General features: G+C 40.9%; 1 protein-coding gene across 12 annotated transcripts in view; it reads left to right on the top strand.

The window, feature by feature from the left end:
* The window catches only part of DAB2IP (DAB2 interacting protein), a 267,258-nt gene that overhangs the window by 134,127 nt on the left and 115,338 nt on the right, over window positions 1-17,793 (top strand). For all 12 annotated transcript variants that reach the window (XR_011135661.1, XM_068915269.1, XM_068915273.1 and 9 more), the window contains exon 3: window positions 148-266. Coding sequence is in view for 11 of the 12 variants with exons in the window: in XM_068915269.1 (XP_068771370.1) it covers window positions 148-266 (119 nt within the window). In the remaining variant the exon portion in view is untranslated. The remainder of the gene's footprint in view (window positions 1-147; window positions 267-17,793) is intronic.

The raw sequence follows: 17,793 nt of genomic DNA, 5'->3' as shown, positions 1-17,793 counted from the left end.
GAGCCGCGCTGCTCGCAGCCCCGCGCCCCGGGAGCTGGAGAGAACAGTTTGCCCAGCCGCAGCTGGGGGCAAGAGAGCGGGTTCAGGGCTCGCTCTGTCTTTCTCCTTTTTTTTGTTATAATTTAGTATTCTTGTCTCACCCCACAGGGGTTCCTCAGCCGTCGGCTTAAAGGCTCCATCAAAAGGACAAAGAGCCAACCGAAGCTTGATAGGAACAGCAGCTTCAGGCACGTTTTACCTGGCTTCAGGAGTGTGGACAATGAAAGGTAAGGGGATGTTTCTTGGAGGGTGGGGAGAACAGGGTGTTTGAGAGAGAGAGAGACTGAGACCTTTCCAGGGCTTGCTAATATTTGGTTTATTTTATTCAGGGTAAGGGTCATATCTGTGGTAGAAGTAGACTTGATTAATTGCAGTGGAGGTGATTTTAATTTCTTAGGGAGCGTACAGTGCAAACATCCTTTTTTAGGCTCCGTCCTTCTCCAATGCATGGAGAAGCCTATCTATTCTTTTATTTTTTTTCTTCCACAATAAATTCTAAGTTGATGTACCAGCATAAAAATAGCACGTAGCTGCAGCAGCCAAAGCTGACTGATGTGGGTGAGGGAGGGAGGAGGATGCTCACATACTGGACTACATTGAACATTGCTGGGTTACACGTTGTATGAACAATAACATAGAACAATAACAACCGTAATCTCCCCCAAATCCCTTCCCTCCCCACGCGTCTTCCATAGCCATTGACTCCTGTCATTATACCGAGATGGATTCTCGGCATGTGGCCGAAGCTGCTTTTTCTGGCTGAGCCATGACAGGATCTTTCAGTCCAGAGGGGACGCGTTGCAGGGAATGTGCAGATGGATCAGAAGAAGCATTTGACATGGGATGGCCAGTATTGGAGCAGATTGCAAGCAAAATAAAGGGGAAATGAGATCTTATTTTAATTTTTCAGCCTGAGCTGAAATTAAATTTGAAAATAAAGTAGTGCTTCATTGGATTTGAATGTTTTTATGTATATGTAGATTTATATGAATGTGTGCATGAGACAGACACTCGTTTCTAGGTCAATTTATGTGTAAATTCACCTTCAGATCAAGGTCAGAGTTGGGTAAGACAGACACCTTTACAAACAAAATAACTGTTTGCTTGCAAAAGGGAGCTCTGTCAACCTTATGTGACTCTCGTCAGAGAATGACGGAGAAGTATGGAAGTGCCAAGAAAAGTCTATGTCCGAAAAATAGCGAGACCAGATTCTAAAGAAGTACATATGCTGATGTAAACATTTTGTAGCAGTTGTGGCTTATAACATCAAGGCAGTACTTTAATCTGTTGACTGTAGACTTCACTTCCAAACCAGTGACAACTTTCATTTCTATTAGCTATTCTTCCTGATTCATTGGAGGGGCTGTTAATTTTTGAAGCTCACAAATGACAGTTGCCAGTCTGGACTTTTCCTTAGCTGACCTATTACAGCCTCTTAGGCTCTTTTCTTCTGGATTCTGCAAGTGAAAGGATTGTGCTGGTCAGTGCAGAGCAATATTTCGGAGGTTACTATATGGGAAGGTGAAGTTGATTTGATTCCTGTGCTGCAGTTTTCACAAATGCTCTAAGTAGGGCACTGTCTTCCATATGGAAGATAAGCAAGTGTAGCTGGGCGTGAGGTACTCTGCCTAAGGTGTTGCTGCCTGGCTCAAAGTAAACACTGGCATACTAGACAATGTTTTCTCTCTATCTAGCTGAGTTTTGTTTCCTTCTGTGAACTGGCAGTATAGGACACGGAAATGAACTTTTTGGCCAGCCCTGCAGCCAAAGTCATTTTTCTAAATTAAGCCTTGTAATTTCCCTGACCTCCCAAGGCAAAAGTTCTGGAGCTTGCTGGGCATCAGGATCCTTTCAGATAGAGCCAGATTTACCACAACTTGTCTTTTACGAAATTCAGTGAATGACTGTAGTGTATTTTCAGTGTAGAGCTTAACGGGTAAGTTAGTGGAGAGGTCACATTTAGCAGCCTTGAATAAAAACCAAGGATTTGCTTATGTGAATATTTAGAAACTGAAAATGAAAGGCTTCCGTTTGGCAGAGAACACTCAGAAACTTCATCTAGGATACATAGATATGCCCTGGTCTGTAGGGCATATCTGTATGTGCCCTACCGTACAGACACAGACGGTGACGCTACCGTCTGTAGTGTCAGACGGTCTGTCTGACACTAGATAGCTTTTGACTACAAGCTTTTAGTCTCCTAGCCTTCGTAACGTCAGATCTATAATGCAAGCAGTCCTTCTGCAGAAGATGTTGGCCTTAGGTGCTGTTTCTCTCACAAAGGTTAAAGAAAGCATCAGCTGGGCTTCTCGGTCACACACTGAGGTTTGGGTTATGACACGTAATTTATCCTCTTGAACGTTCCCATGTCTACTAAAAAGCACAATATGCTGTGTTCTGTGTATGACGGGACTTGAGCCTTTTAGACCACTCTCATTCACTTTCTACTCCGCTGCCTTGTCTTCCTTGAAATCCAAGAACTACTTCAAAGAAGCATCTTGTATCGGAATATTGTTTTCTTAAATATTTGATTCTTGACTCCATCTTGTATTCAGGCTGATTCTCTGCAAACTGTTCCTTCTCTGGTGTAAGTAACCGTTATAACAGTTACCTGTTCTGTAGCTGTGTAGATTTTTTTGCAGGAGATGCCATAGCAAAGTTGAGTAGTACAATAAATGCATTTAAAACACATGAGGTTGAAATACTGAGCTATAACACATTGTAAATGATTCTGTTACGTGGCTTCTGTGTATCTAAATTGGTGCTGTGTTATAGCTCTTAGTTTCTTCGTTTTTCCTTTTCTTGCATGTTCTATTTATCCTGCTATGTACAGCAGTTTTGTATATAAAAATATATAAATTTATGAAATGTACGCATATGTGTACAGACAGCTAACTAGTTGGACATGGCACGTATGTAGAGCAGAGAGGAGAATATAAACAAACATATCTATGCTTTTTATCCTGTATTTGATTAATGCATGCATTTATAAATACATTATGTAAATTTAAAATGACAAATGATTACCCCCTATAATAGTGGGAAATTTGTATAATGTGAGTTTTATAACGAAGTAAAACAAGGAGCCGTCATTAAACATTGAAAATGTCACAGAATGTCTCCCTGGCATCAATTCAGAATTGCCTTCTTAATTTCATAGAGTCTAGTTTTAGAGTAGAGTCTAGTTTTCCTACCTTGCATTGGCACAAAGAGAAAGGCCAGGTTTTCGGTAGAGTCTTGCAGAGCTGCTCTTACAGTGCTTGGTCATTGTGTCTTAAAGAGGAGTTGACCGTTCTGTGGGGTGGGTTTTCTTTGTTGGGTTGGCATGCCATCTACCAGGGTCCTGTTTCCATTGCCAGGCAGTTATTTGCAGTTCTGCCGTGGCACGTGCATGTGTATTTAGAGTAACTTCAAACACTCAGGGAATTCTCTTTTAGTAAAATCTTGGTCAACCATTTTTTCCTCTATCAAGCGTGTCTGAGGAACTGTTCAACGTGCTGTATTAGAAAAGTATACTGGTTACAGTCAAGCAGAGCACATATTTGTAGAAAAAGCATGGTGGTTTCTCATGTTATTGGATTTTATGTTGATTGAGAAGAGACCTTTATTTGAAAGAGGTGGGTTAAGGCATGTGCACTAACTTTAGTAAACTGCTGTGGGGTTCGCATTGTTGTAGCAGGCCAAATTTTGCCATCCTTTTGCATACTAAATTACTAAATTTCTATAGGAGCCCTGTTATAGTAAGAAAGTATTATTGATGTGGTGAATAACAGAAGCAGAATCAGACCAAGTATAACTACTATTCAATATGGGAAGTGCATTAATCTGGTAAAATCAGTTCATGTAAATGGAAGATTTAAAGGATGACTGTGGAATGAACCCTCCTTTCAATTTGTTGGCCATTCAAAGTGCTTGTTAGAGCTAAGAAGGGTTTCCCTTAAAGTGGCTTTTTGCTAACAACGTCTCCTGCATCTTAATTTATTACAGCAACTGACAAAGTTTTTATCATGGGCTGCTGAATGTTCATCTTGGTATCGGCCTCTCTGGAATCGGCCACAAATCAAGCGTTTGGCAGATGTACTTTACTTAATTTAACCCATGTTTCTCTTCACGTATTTGTGAAAATATGCAATGGAGAAAGCTTCTAGGTTGGGCTTGGGACACACAGAGAAAGCTATTCTGCAGCAGTTTTAATTATTGCTGTTAGGGCATTTCTGATTGTTTACTTTGTTATAGTGACCTTTTGGGTCGCTGCTTTCACTTTGTTATAGTGATCTTTTAAAAACGTTTTCTGAAAGAGTAAGTTTCTGGGGGATTTAGAAAGTTAATTCGTATGAGTTTTGTTTTAAACCCAAATAACAAAGTTGGTCTCATCTCCTCTGAAGTTGGCAAAGCTCACTTTGAGTTTGCACTAGAACTGGGAGGGCAGGAACATGGTACCCTCTGCGTGGCAGAGATGCTCAGACTTCCATGGTGCAGTGACATACGTTTGCTCTGTGTAACTCGTTGTTCTGATGTAATCCCCAAATTGATTGTTCCTGAGGACGCTTTCTCTCAGTGTGCCTAGAATTCGTTTAGAGAGCTAAGGGATGCTCGATTACTAACGCTTGTGATTATTTTGCATGGGTTTTTTTGCATAATTCCAGGAGATAACATTCCATTTATGCTTTTTCTTGGCACTACAAAAGTCTGAGCATATGGCTGATTGTTAAATGAGCCTCAGCCTTGGAAGGGATACAGCCATGAATTAATAGCATCCAAGACTTGCACTAGTGTTACCCCCTTCTCTAAACTTCTTTCCTCCCCCCCCCCCGCATTAAGTTTTTTTTACTTATAACTCACAGAAGGAAGAAAATGTGTACAACCCATGGTCTGCCATGCATTTAATTCCTCCTCTAGTGCTAAAGCAGTCCGCTCTGTGGGTTTTCAGACGTTCCTAAAGTTATTGATATTCTCTACTGTATCAAAATAAACTTAAGATGTCTGTACTCTTACAGTAAACTCAGTTTGTCTCCTTTTTAGATCTACTTTTCTTTGTTGTTTTTCAACAAACCAGATCTGCCAAATATTTTTAGTTATGATGACATTGGTTAAATTTGACGAGAATATGTGGTGACTGCTTAACTGCCAAGTATGAAAAAGTCACTGTATTTCCTTTAGAAAGAGCAATGACTCACAGTGCAGAACTAGGACCCTGGCAGACCCCAGCATGCATGAATGGCTTTCAGATCTGTGTTAGGAAGTGCTAGAGAGCTTTCTCTTCTGGCTCCTTACTTTAATAACATTAGCCAGTGAAGCTTTTTAAGTAGGTAGAGTTACAATAGTAGGTGCACAGTAACGGGTGAAACTGAGGGCGTGTTGAATGCTGCAAAGGGGCCTCTGGTGTTCATGATAATGAAACTGCTTTGAGAAAGCACTGTTGAGGCTGTCTATGGAAACCATTCAGCACTGTCAACAATAACTGAAGTACAAAATACAACATATTGCAAAGTAAGGAGCAGAAGCATCCAGCAGGTAATACTGTCTATTTTATCCTGCAGTAGGTAATGTCTGTTCTCCCTCCACTCCCCAGTCAGTGAACAGTTGTAGATAACTTGAAGATTCAAGGACAGTCTCAGGATTGTTGGCCTCATAGAGTACCTGCACTTATATCAAGGCAACCTTGTCCAGCAATCTGCAAATCAGCCTTTTAATGGGATTCCGTTGCAAAATATTCCTTGAACCAGAAAGTTAATTACTAATCTCTAATTAACGGCTGTTAAGAGGCTAGAGTGAAAGAAGAGAGAACTGCTTTGAAGGAGTGATGCAGGAAGAAATTACTGGTTCTCCCCAGGAAGTGTTATGTTGCTCATCATCTTCATGGTCATATGAAATTGAGAAATTGGATACTCAAATATTATTAAAAGGATAATGCTGTTAATGACAAGAGGGAATTTTGGAGCTTTCTTTTGGAAAGCATTGAAACAAAAACAAAAGTAATCCTTTATATGGAAGAAACAGGAATACTCAGCTTTGTGAAATAATGTGTAGTTCCCTTATACAGGCAGTTTGGGTTTCCATCATGTTAACAGTGACATTTATTCCCCTTTGGAATCAGTTTGATGCTGCAGTTAATGACTGATGACAGGGGCAGTTAGTGCTTGAGCGAGTTTTGCGCAAGGTGTGGAAATAGCAGTTTCATCCCGCACGAGCAGCAGTTAAGCAGAGCTTCTGGAAAGCTCAGGCACTTCCCCGATCAGCGCTCTTTGCATTACATCTTTCTTGATGAACGGAAGTAACTAAAGGCTCCAAGTAAATATGGAAGGCTGCAGGTCTGTCTCATTGCCGCTGTGCATACAGAAATATTTGTTATAAGCCCCCGCTCAGCGGTATGCTGCTCCTCCTGGCTAAAGCCATTTCACAACCCCAAGAAGGAGGAGACAGACTGGAAACAATGCAGTGCTTTTCAGTTTCTCCCAAGCCAATAGTGAGGTCTCAGCTATTTCTCTGGTTAAATTTGTGTTACATGTATATGTTCAAGCTTGTTCATGTAAATCAAATTTATATCTGAAGCTAAGGAGGTAAACATGTTTGACATTTTCAAGGAAATACCTAAGCCCTCCCTTATACTACATATTCAAAGGAACTTCCTGATTTAACAGGGAAGTCATGTTTAATGTATTTCAGTAAAAGACTGTATTAATTCCTAGAAGTTTTTCAAGCCATTGTAAAATGTCAGGGGAAGGGATAAGAATTTGGAATTACTTTGATAGTGTTCTCTTTCTCTACTTCCTGCTTTCCTACCCATAGGGGTACAGCTAACACTGACTCGACTTGGAGGCACGTAGCAAAATTACAAAATCCTTCCTGCTTAGGCATATGCAGTGCTATTGTGATAATTGGCTTCATGCGTCTTACAATTAGCTTGCAAAAATATGGTTTGCATTCCTGACCTTTTCTCTGTAAGCAAGGCCATTGTTTGACTGTTCTGCTTAATTACAAAATACAGTGTTGTGTGAGGATACAGATGACATCGTTGTATCGTTGGCTCTAATTTGATGAGACATCATAATGGGGAGTTTTCATTCTGAGGGCACTGAATTAGTGTAGCATGAAGGCACATTTCTCTAAACCTACTAAATAGGGGGAAGTTAATTTTATGCTCTATCTTTTTGACGTTTGTAATCAAAGCATTGTATTGCAGCTGCAGATGGTTAGCATTTGAAGAATGTTTAGTAAATACATATAATCGCAAGGCACTGTTTCTACAGTAGAAGATCAGGTTGATTAATAGATAGAAGGATGCTTTCTTTCATTTTACTGTTCTTACAGGCTGAGCAGATGTTACTGGCTCGTTATTTGGTCACTGCCTGGCAAAGATGCTGTTGTGGTGTATCAGTGTATACCTCAGGGTCGCAAGAAAATAGTTCTGCTCATACCCTCTGAGCACAACTCTGAGCAAGGGTGACGGTTAAGTTTCATTGTGGCTGATGGTGTAATGACAGTCTTCAGATCAGAGAGAAATATTGCTACTTCAGTGCATTAGCGTTTTGTTTCCAAACACACCATTTATTCTGGCTTTGCCCTGGTGAGTTTTTCATGTGCGTGAATTTCAGTAAAATTACATTAGCATTACTCTTCGTGTCAATAAACTCAAAGAAAAAGCAAGAAAGTGACGGCACTCTGGCTTTTGTACCAGAAAATGTTTTCTGTTAGTGCTATACTCTTTTTATAGAGTATAGAACTCTTTCTTATGCCTGTTTTTATTTGTTTACATTTAGAAAAATAAGAGACTTCTAACCTGGGCTTAAACATTCTGGCACAAAATGGAAGCTGTTGCTCATGATGAAAATACTAACCAAAAGGAGCGGTCTTGCTTTCCCCTGCCCACTGCCTGCTGCCCGCACGTTCCTGTTGCAGCAGATCTAGGCAGCACGCAATCTCAGGGAGGTCAGCAAGTTGGCTCAATGGAAAGTTATTCTTTTGGGGGGTAGTTTTCTGTTGGATTGGGGCACTGAGCCAACTCCCGTGGCTGCAGAGTAACAGGCAAGAGGGCAGAAAAAGAGGACTTTTCCTTTCAATGGCAGTGTGCAGTTGCTTTTAATTAGATACAATGTCAAACCGTACCTTCAGTTTCTGCCCCTAGCCCTGGGTAGACGTGGGGGAGAGATCCACCTGACATCGGCCTCAGTTTTCCGTCTTTAAAATGGAGATTTGCATCTCATAGGAGAGCTGCATGGCTTGATGGATCAATTTTTTCTGTCCTATGTATTGGCAATTACTATTAGCAATAGATGTTTTCCTTTGTTGGAAGGAGGGAATGTTCAGAAACAGGTTTAGCTTTGTTCTGTATTGAAGCTCTGCAAAACATTGACTTGAGGGTCTGTGTGAGGGGCAGAGATGGAGTTGTAAGTGAAAACATAACAACTGAGGTGGGCATATTTGCAAGCCTTTGTTCAGGGTGCTGGAAGACGCAGATGTTTGACATGTATATCTTGTTATCCAATTTCATATTGCAGTGGTCGTGCACAGAAATCCGTTGATTGTAGCTGGAGGCAGCCTGTGCACCGAGCTCGCTGCTAGCAGTTAGTTGTACAGAGCACTGGATGTAATGATGTTCAAGACCTGTGAATATGAAATAACTATGTCAAGTTCATCCATCAGCTGGGAAGGGAAAAAAACAGACTGAGGGGAAAAATGTGCTCCTCAGGCCGTACCATACTCTTTAATAATACCTTATGATATGGAGCCTCTTTTGAAATGATATTTAGGGAGATTTCGGGTGGGTTGTTCACTAGTGGGTATCTTGTTAATGGTACTGATATTATGATCTTATTTACCTGGGTTGGCAATGTTTGTAATTTTGATTTCCAGTACAATTGCAGAACACCTCACTTCTGTTCTCTTCAGCAAAATTCACATCAGGTATGATGAAAAGAAGCAAGAACTGAATTTAGTTGAATGAAACCAGTGCTTTTTAGCTGCAATTAAAATAAAATTTGTTTAGAAATACTTAACTGATTTGAATCAAAGCCAGAAATATAAATTGCAGTGAATTTGGCTTTAAATCCACATGGAATATGTATGTAATTATGTGAGAAAGGGATGTGGCGTGCGTTGTACACGAGTGATGGTTTGTAGAAGGAGGGTGGCATTCATTCACAAAGTGATGTAAAACCTATGGCTTTATAATTACTAATACATTTACATCAGGCTATCCCCTTTGTTCAGATTTACAACTGTCCCAGAATTATGTTGGCCCAGTGTGAGAGCCCCCATGCTCCACTGCTGGTACATGAGAGATTACACATATCCCCCATTTGAAGCATTTAGTGCTTCCTCCCCCTAGGAGTCCCTCTGCAAAGTAGTCCTGTGGTTATTACTAAATGATTTACATAACTCTGTTGTATATACCTTGAATAATTAATATTTTGCTGTCCTTGCTGTATGGGGAGATTTGTTTCATTATGGATGTGTTTGCAGCTATATGGTAACACTTCCAGTGAGATGCGTGTGTGTGTATTCATATTTACATAGGGTTGATATTTATTTTTGGTGAGAGCAAAATTTAAAAAATTGCTTTGCTTCTGAGAACTGAGACTAAAACGCTGAGGACTGCTAGAGGCATTAGCTCATTCCTGGAATCTGTTGTTTCCATCTGCCTGCGAGTAATTCTCCTGGGCACTAATGAAGGCCAAGTGCTGTCCCTGTCATGGAGCGAGCCAAGGCTGCAAGGTAGTCTCTTCTTGAGCTCGAATATGACATTTCCCTGATGAGGAGTAACATGCCTCCCTTACTGCTACCTGATCAGCCATCACGCTACTCACTGTATATTCCTCCAAGCATAGGAGGACCAATTCTGCAACTAGTGCAGAGTGAAGCATGCTTTGGAGGCTTTCTCTCAATTATCCTGTTCTTTTGAATCTGTAATAAGAATTTGATTTTTTTTTTCTTTTTTAGTGATACTCCTGGCATTTTCAGTCAAAGTTTAAAAATGTTACTTGCCACCTTGTAACATCTGAACAATTTTAGTCCTGCTTTAAAAAAAAAACAGGAAGAAAATAATTTGAATCCAAGTTTCCAGTTGAAATTTGGTGGTACTTGGATCAAGAGGTTCAGTTTAGACTATTGTAAAGAGAAGAGACATTTGCACTGTTCGAGTTCTCCGTTGCATTCATATTCAGAAGCAGCAGAGAAACCTGGGGTTTAAAATCCGGGTGTTTGAGAGCTGCCTTTTATTTTATCTTTTGAGCTCTCAGAACATCAGGTTTGTATAGTTTTAAAGCTAGGTTGCAGCATTTTTTATTTCTTTCAATACATGCTGAAATGTTTGCTTTAACGCTGTACCTTAATGGTTTTACTCAATGATGTGGCATTGTTCATGATTACCTTGCATTGTGGCATTTTCACTGTACCTTTTACTAATGCTCTAAGAAAACATTGAGGTATTTGTTGTTCGTGCAGTGTCTGTGTCGGCAAACACAGAGGGTTTGACCAGCAAACTAATTGGCTGAGTGACACCAGGCTGCATGCATGTAGTGGTTTGGTGGGTCCTGCTGAATGCTCTCTGGGAGTTTCCTCAACTGTGTTTTGCATCTGCAGAGGTTCTTTGCATGAAACCTCTGTAGCTCACCCAGAACTAATTATTCGCCGTTCATCATTCAGACCCTATGGATTAGGGAGCAGGGCAGAGAGTTGGCAGGGGATGGATAGAAGATGTAGCAATTTGGATTGCAATTAGTATTTCACTTTTTTCCTTATTCCCTATTTGCTTGCATGGAACTTGCTTGTTTTAGAAACAAGTAGGGATTTAGATCCTAGCAGTGGAAGTTTCCTATGCACCATATCCACTATGGTCATTAAGCTTCCCAAAGAGATGACAACACGTAGTCAGTTTGAGGAGCTGAAATATTAGGGGTGCAAGGTTTGCTTAGAAAATGTTGCAGGAGAACAAAAGCGTCCAGCTTCCTGAAGTAGGAGAGCTTCACTCAGCCCTATCCTATCCTATCCTTAAGATAAGAACATCTAGACTTTGTCTTTCTCCATCCCTTGTCTACCTTCTTCCCCAGTCTAACTCCGTGAGTATGCTCCTTACTAGTAGTCTCGGGGGATTACAGTTGTGGCAGATCCATAACGGATACAGAAGCCTGTCTGAGTAAGCAGACCTCTATCAGACAAGATAAACCCTAAGCCACTGGGTGCATCACAGTTGTAGAGAGTGTAGTTTTAAGATTAGTCATTGCAAAAACGTTAGTGAACAGTTGAAAGTCTGCTTTACTGGTGAGATTGTATCTAATGTTAAATCCTCAAGAGATTTTCTTGATTACACCGGTAACCACAAGTCTGGGTCACACTGCGCAATAATTACCTTGATATCTGAAAGGTTGCTAGAAAGTCTGTAGAGGAAGAGGCCCAGTTGCATTGCAAAGGAATTTAGAGGTATATGCTGGCAAACCTTCAGCACTTAGAGATTTATTTAAGTTAGCTCTTTTAATTGCTTTCATGCTTCCCTAGATGGCTCATAGAGCTTAGAATAGAATAGGGAAGTAAATCTAGCTAATATTAATCTCCTCAATCCCTCTTCCTTTAACTAGTTATTCCCGGCTTCATATACACAGGCGTTTGAGCCCTAGAGAGTAGATAATAATTCTGATTCTGTTCTAACATGTTCATGACATGTTCTAACAGAACATGTAACCTAGAACAAATCATCAGCTGACTTCTGTGGTGGTTTTTTTTTTCCCCCAATCTCTTAAATGTGGCTTATGATCTCTGTGTAACATAACTGCTTCCAAAGCCTGTTGGCGACTTCCTTGATATATATTCGTAAGCATTTCTAGGTCCTTGAGTGAAATATGCAAGAAAAAGCAAAGAATTATTTTCTTTTGTCATTGACATGGTCCTCTTGTATCTCTTTCCAACAGGCACTTGAGAGAAGCTTTCTTACTTGATACCTTTATATCTAAAACTCTCCAAATAAACTAGGGCAGAGTGTCTTGCTCTCCATAGATAAAGTCACTCATTTGGAGGCTATCGCTCACTTTATTAGCCGCCTTTCCAGCCATCTCACGCAACAGGCAGATTCTCTGCTTACCCCTCAGCTAGAGCAAACGTTTCGGTAATGGGACAGTGAGAAAATAGAATCCCAGAAGCAGCTCAGAATGACAGCCCTGCTGCCCGTCATGGTTGGCTTATTCCCAAGCTTTATCTCTTTATTCCCAAGAGCTTTCTCTCTTCTGAATATTATAAAAAGTTTCATTGTCTTAATAATAATCCTATTTTAGTCCTGTGAAGTTTTGTTTTTAATTACATCTTGTATCAATGAGTTTCACACATACAGTGAAATATGTGCTACATAATTTATGAAGTATATGATATGTAACTTTAATAAAAATTATTTAGCATTTTCTTTTGTCTGTTGTTAGTTATCTTCCACCTTTAATTTCTATTTCTTGTTCCTTTTAGTAGAAGGCAGTAAATAGAAGCAGGCAATTTATTTCTTATTTGACCATGTGTTATTTGGTAAGAGGACATCTGTCACATCCTTTCTCATTGTCTTTTCCACCTAAAGAGACTCCTCTTTCTCCTTCTTCTCAGACTGTTTTTCACGGTTCGTATCACCACTTGAGGCATTCCCTAATAAATGTATTGTGCATAGCTGTGCAGAAAGGACACTAGGAAATGGAAGGAGACTGGGATTAGAGTGGTGGGGATGGCCATGGTGCCCTGACATCCCCAGGCGCCTCATGTTAACTCCTGTGGGACACTTGAAGCTTGGCCATCCTAGGTGCACTAGGAGTAGCCTGAACCTGGCAGCGTTCATACTCAGCAGAGCATGGGCTGCCTCCCTCTCCCTTCACTCTCGCCTACGCTTCCCCAGGGAGCTCCCGTGCAGAGTGGCAAGCCCAGCACAGCGAGGGCAGAGCTCCTGTGCTCTCCTCCACCGGGTGCTTCTGCCCCGTGGAGGCACAGTGCGACTGGCTGCCCTGGCTCCAGCCTTCCTTTCCGCCTCTGAGAATCCTTGTCCCTTCCCGTCTCAGAGGAACATATCTTTTCATTAAAATGAAGTGATATGGAGTCAACTTTACACAGAGGAATGAGTTATAAAATCGTGGGGCTAATAAGCATGTAAAATAACCTGACTGTACAGAGTGCAGTCTATGGAACAGCAGCTGCAGCAGATATGTTCAGGTTATCAGCGTGTGGCTATTTTGTGCTGAGATGGCTTAGGGGTAATGAGAGTTACTGCATCACGGGAACTTTTAGCAATGAATAGTGACGTTTTTCAATAACAACTTTTAGAAATGGAAAAAATCCTCTGTATGAATGTAGTGCTGACTGACAGCTTGGGGACATCCTCTCTCAGCCCTCACAACAGGTATAGCGTATGTGGTGATGGTAGCTTCTCCTGTGCCTCCCAGATAGCATGCTTTGAACCTGTGCCGTAGAGATCTCTGAATGGCAGTAAGGCCGTTTTGTCCCCCACTGCTCATTCAGTCTGCGAGTGCCCTGGGGGTCTGTCAGTTAGTATGAGGTGGGACGGTGGCCCTTTGAGGATTGGACACCTACTGCTGAGAACCGCACTCAGGTCACCAGGCTGATTTCAGGCAACCAAATGGTAACTTTTAATTACTAAATCCTTTAGTCCTGCACCAGTGACCAGCAGTACCTGTGATTTGAAGACTTGTCAATAATTTCCTAGGTTAACTGTCCTAACCTGTTCTGAAATTCTTCCATTTAAAAAAAAAAAAAAAAAAAAAAGGCAAAGCAGGTCTTGACCTAAATGATTCCACCAACCTGGTCATAAGCCTGAAGGCTCTAGAAGAATCAAATTCCCTTTAAACATTTAAGATAATTCCAAAGTTTCTGTTCTTGTCCAGCCCTTTATCCCACTTTGCTCTAAATCAGCATGTGGTGTTCTTGGTCTTGACGCCAATAAGTCAAGCCAAGGCTAGAGCAACGCGTCAGTAGTGTCAGAATTGGAAGAGTGCTGTATCACCTGCGTCTCTGGCATTTTTTTCTCCTCCTGTGTGATGTGTTAAAACCACAGACCTTGTCACCAAGAGGCCATAAAACTACCATTCAGTTCTGCAAATAGTTTTTCTGGACACTTGTCTTCCTGTGCATTTTTTCTTTCTGTGCATAAAGTCAGTGCATAAAGAATGCAAGGTTAAGTTTAGTTCATGCTATTGGTATTTTGCATATAAAGAGTAACACCTATATCAGTACAATCTATAGGAGAAATTGACTCTTCCTAATTGAGTTCGTCCTCATAAATGAGTGAAACACAATTGCATCTTCAAAACCCATTGTATACCTTTATGGAGATCAGGGCAGGCCAACTTGTTCAAAAAGTGATTAGTAATATTTACTCTAATAAATACTATGAATTGGCTTTACAGTTATTTACGTAATCTGACCATTGTTTTCATCATTATTTGACAAATGTGAACCTTAAAAATTACACCCGTTTTGCACAATCTGGTCTGAAAAAACTGTGAATTTATCCATTCTGTGTTAATTTTCTCTTTAAAACTTGAGTTACATCACCTGAACAAAAAAAAAAAAAAGTAATAAGTTAAATTCAACAGTGAAGATTACTTAGGCTAGGCTCTTTTGTCCAGCAAAGTTTGCTGGACCTACTATTGGAAAAAGTATGCTGGAAAATGTTTTATCTCAGTGAAGCTTCTAGCTCTGTGTACTTGTTTGCTACGCTGCTTCTGAGGCCGTGGATCTCCCGGTTTATTTCTGTGTCATGGCATCCAATTCACAGGAACCTCATCATAGACGGGTTTAGTGATTCTAAACACGTTGCTCCCCTGGTCAGATTGATTTTGCATTAACTAGAACGAGGTCCAAACCAAGCAGTCACTAGGCGTTTTTTTCAGCAGTGACCTGTCCAGGGGCTCCAGGGGTTCTGTTGGAACGTGTCTTTGCACTTCCTGTGATACGAGCTCATGTTATTTATTGTCAGTGAATTTGTAGAAAAAACTAGCCTTTTTGTTCTGACTGTAAGCTGATGTCTGTTGCTGAGCTGTATGCAAGCTGAGAATCTGCTCAATAGTAAAATGTGAGATTGCATAATTATGACTTACACCACACACACACACACACACACACACACACACACTGCAAACAAAATAGCGAATTAGTATGAAGGATGGATTAGGGAAGTCTGCTTTGTACAGCTTTCATCTCTAGTATTCCGTGCTAAAGGGAATTCCTCTTACTTAATTTAGAATAATTTAAAGTAAAATATGCATCTGACTTTCCATTTTCTAAAGAAGATGGGAATGCTGTTACCGTTTTACCTGAAGACTTTGACATGTTATGACTTTCCCATAGTCCACATTGTGCCTTGTTTCTTTGCATTCAAGGGAGTGAGCTGTTTTCCCAACAACAATTGGCAGTTACAGCTCTTATTTTAAATGATATGAAAATAAAAGAGGCTGCTTCCAAATGTACTCCCACTCTGGAGTCTGCAGATGGGGAGTGTTTTGAATCCTCTTTGAGTAGTCACTTACACTAAATATAGCGTTCAGGGAAGGCCGTGCGGGTGCTGCACTGCATCCTTCCAGGGACAGGGGCTTCAGCGAGCGAGTCTGTGCTGGGCGAGTGCTGTAGTCTTTTAGTGTGAACCCAAATGCAGCAAATCAGAATGATTTCTCCATTCTGATTTCTGCTGTTTGCTTTGTCTCTGCTTTTCTTCCCCGTTCTTTGTTGCTGTCCTCGCATTTCCAGCAAGCGAGCTTATAATAGCAATGTAGTAAATGTCTGAATGGCTAGAAAAACCTTTCACAGTAAAGATGTGATTGTTGTTTATTTATTTTATTTTTGGTTACTATGACTGGAATACAAATGGGGCTTTAATGCCTAAGGGCCTTGAATTCTTAAAGTAATTCCTTATGACATGTGTCAGGCTCTGTTTTATTCAGGTGGGTGATATGATATTAAACAATAAAGCAAGCTTGCTTTTCTCTGCAACTGTATTTATATACACATTCTCTGGCACAGAGGTGCTTATTAGTAGCATGTCATATCCACGCTGGCTATACTCAGTCTGAAACCTTTTGCAAATACCATGTGGGCCTTAAGCAAAATCATCTCAAATCGATCAGATAACCTACTGCCGTAGTGTCCTTTCTACCTTATCCTTTGTCCAGGCAAAGATAAGGCTGCAAGAGATGTTCCTGAAGTAATGCTCTAGACAAAACAGTGGTGTCTGAATGGAATATTGATTTTCTAATTGCCATGCTGCTGTTAAATGAGTTGTTAGCGGAGAGTAAGGGGAAAGCAAACTCAAATGCATTGCAGGCTCGCTTTGGTTTGTCTGCGAAACGCAGCCAGGGTGTTAGTGTGGGAAATTCAACAAATGGACTCAGGTGGAACTTTTTCATATGACGCAAACATAGAAAGGGCAAATGAGACTTAGTAGTGTGATTGGTTTATTCTCTCACTAAGCACAAAACGCTGCAACTAGGGAAAAAACAAGTTGTAAAGCAGTGACATCTTATGCAGTAGACCCCAGGAGGTGGGTCAGTCACTCTGAATCATCCTGCATGGTCTGCCTGAGCTCCTTCAGGCTCTGATGCGCAGAACGGAGCTGCCTGTTCTTCTAACAGAGGCCGTAGAAAAGTAGTTTTGTTTCCATGATGCCTATTTGCTGCTATAGGAAAGCTGCCAGATGGACAGTCCTAGTTTATCCATGGAGAAACGTGCTGCAGCAGCTTGCCGACGCTGCCCTGACAGCGCACACCCCAATGGCCTTGTGTTGCTTGTCTGTCCAGCCGTTAGCTTTGCTGCGGAGACAGCTGCTGACAGCCGTGGTGCAGTTTGAGGTGGATATGCAAACACCCACTTGCTGAAAATGGGTGTTTGAAAATGGGTGAAATGAGCCTGAGACCCTCTAATTAAATTCATCTGGAGTGTTTAACAGCTGCTGGGCACAGTAGCAGTGACCTAGATCTTACTGGTTCCAGCTCCCTTTAACAGTCCCTAGAAGCAGTCTACCTGGGAGAGTATTTAGTGAGCCGGCTTTTCAAAAGCCTATAGTGATGCACTGTTTTTTGGAAAGTAAATGCAGTCTCCACAGTGAAATCTTTATCACAAAGAAACCTCTTGAGAGAATAGAAATACGTATTGGCTATACCATGTCTAGGAAATAAATAATATTTCCTAATGTAGTTTCAGAAAATACAGCATGTGTTTGTATGTTCAAACACATTTTCTTAGCAGAAAATTTGCTGCTTTAATTTTTTGAAGATTAAAGTAAATCAACTAATTATATTTGAAAACCTCAGCCACATAAAACACACATTCTGTAAACTAAATTCATTTATATTTGATCATTAATTCTTTATAGCCCATAATTTGCAGAAAAGCAAAGGTAGTTGGAAAATGTGCCCTATTAAGGGACAGAGCTTTCTGAAGTAGGAGGAAATAATGTTGGCATGGCAAAGAAACGTGCGGGTGCAACCTCGTGGCCTAGCACAGGGGCTGTGCTACTCTTCCCCCACAACAGAGTCAGGTGGCAACCATGAGAGAGCACCTTGGGCTGACTTACAGCATTATCAAAATAATTTTCTTGCACGCTAAAAGGGCAAATCATACGTGCAGTGAGAGCAGTGTAAGTATTTAGGCAGCTAGAACATTTCATATTATAGATGTAACTGTGTATAACCATGTAACTTTTCCCAAGCTATTGGATGCTTACCACTGTTACTGCAGTTCAGGTCTACCTATATGATTTAATTAGGTGCCATGACATTTCCTTTT

The sequence above is a fragment of the Struthio camelus genome, chromosome 20, assembly GCF_040807025.1.
Source record: "Struthio camelus isolate bStrCam1 chromosome 20, bStrCam1.hap1, whole genome shotgun sequence".
NCBI lineage: Eukaryota > Metazoa > Chordata > Aves > Struthioniformes > Struthionidae > Struthio > Struthio camelus.
Note: the sequence above shows the minus strand (reverse complement) of the source record. Positions and strands in the feature narration are given on the sequence as shown.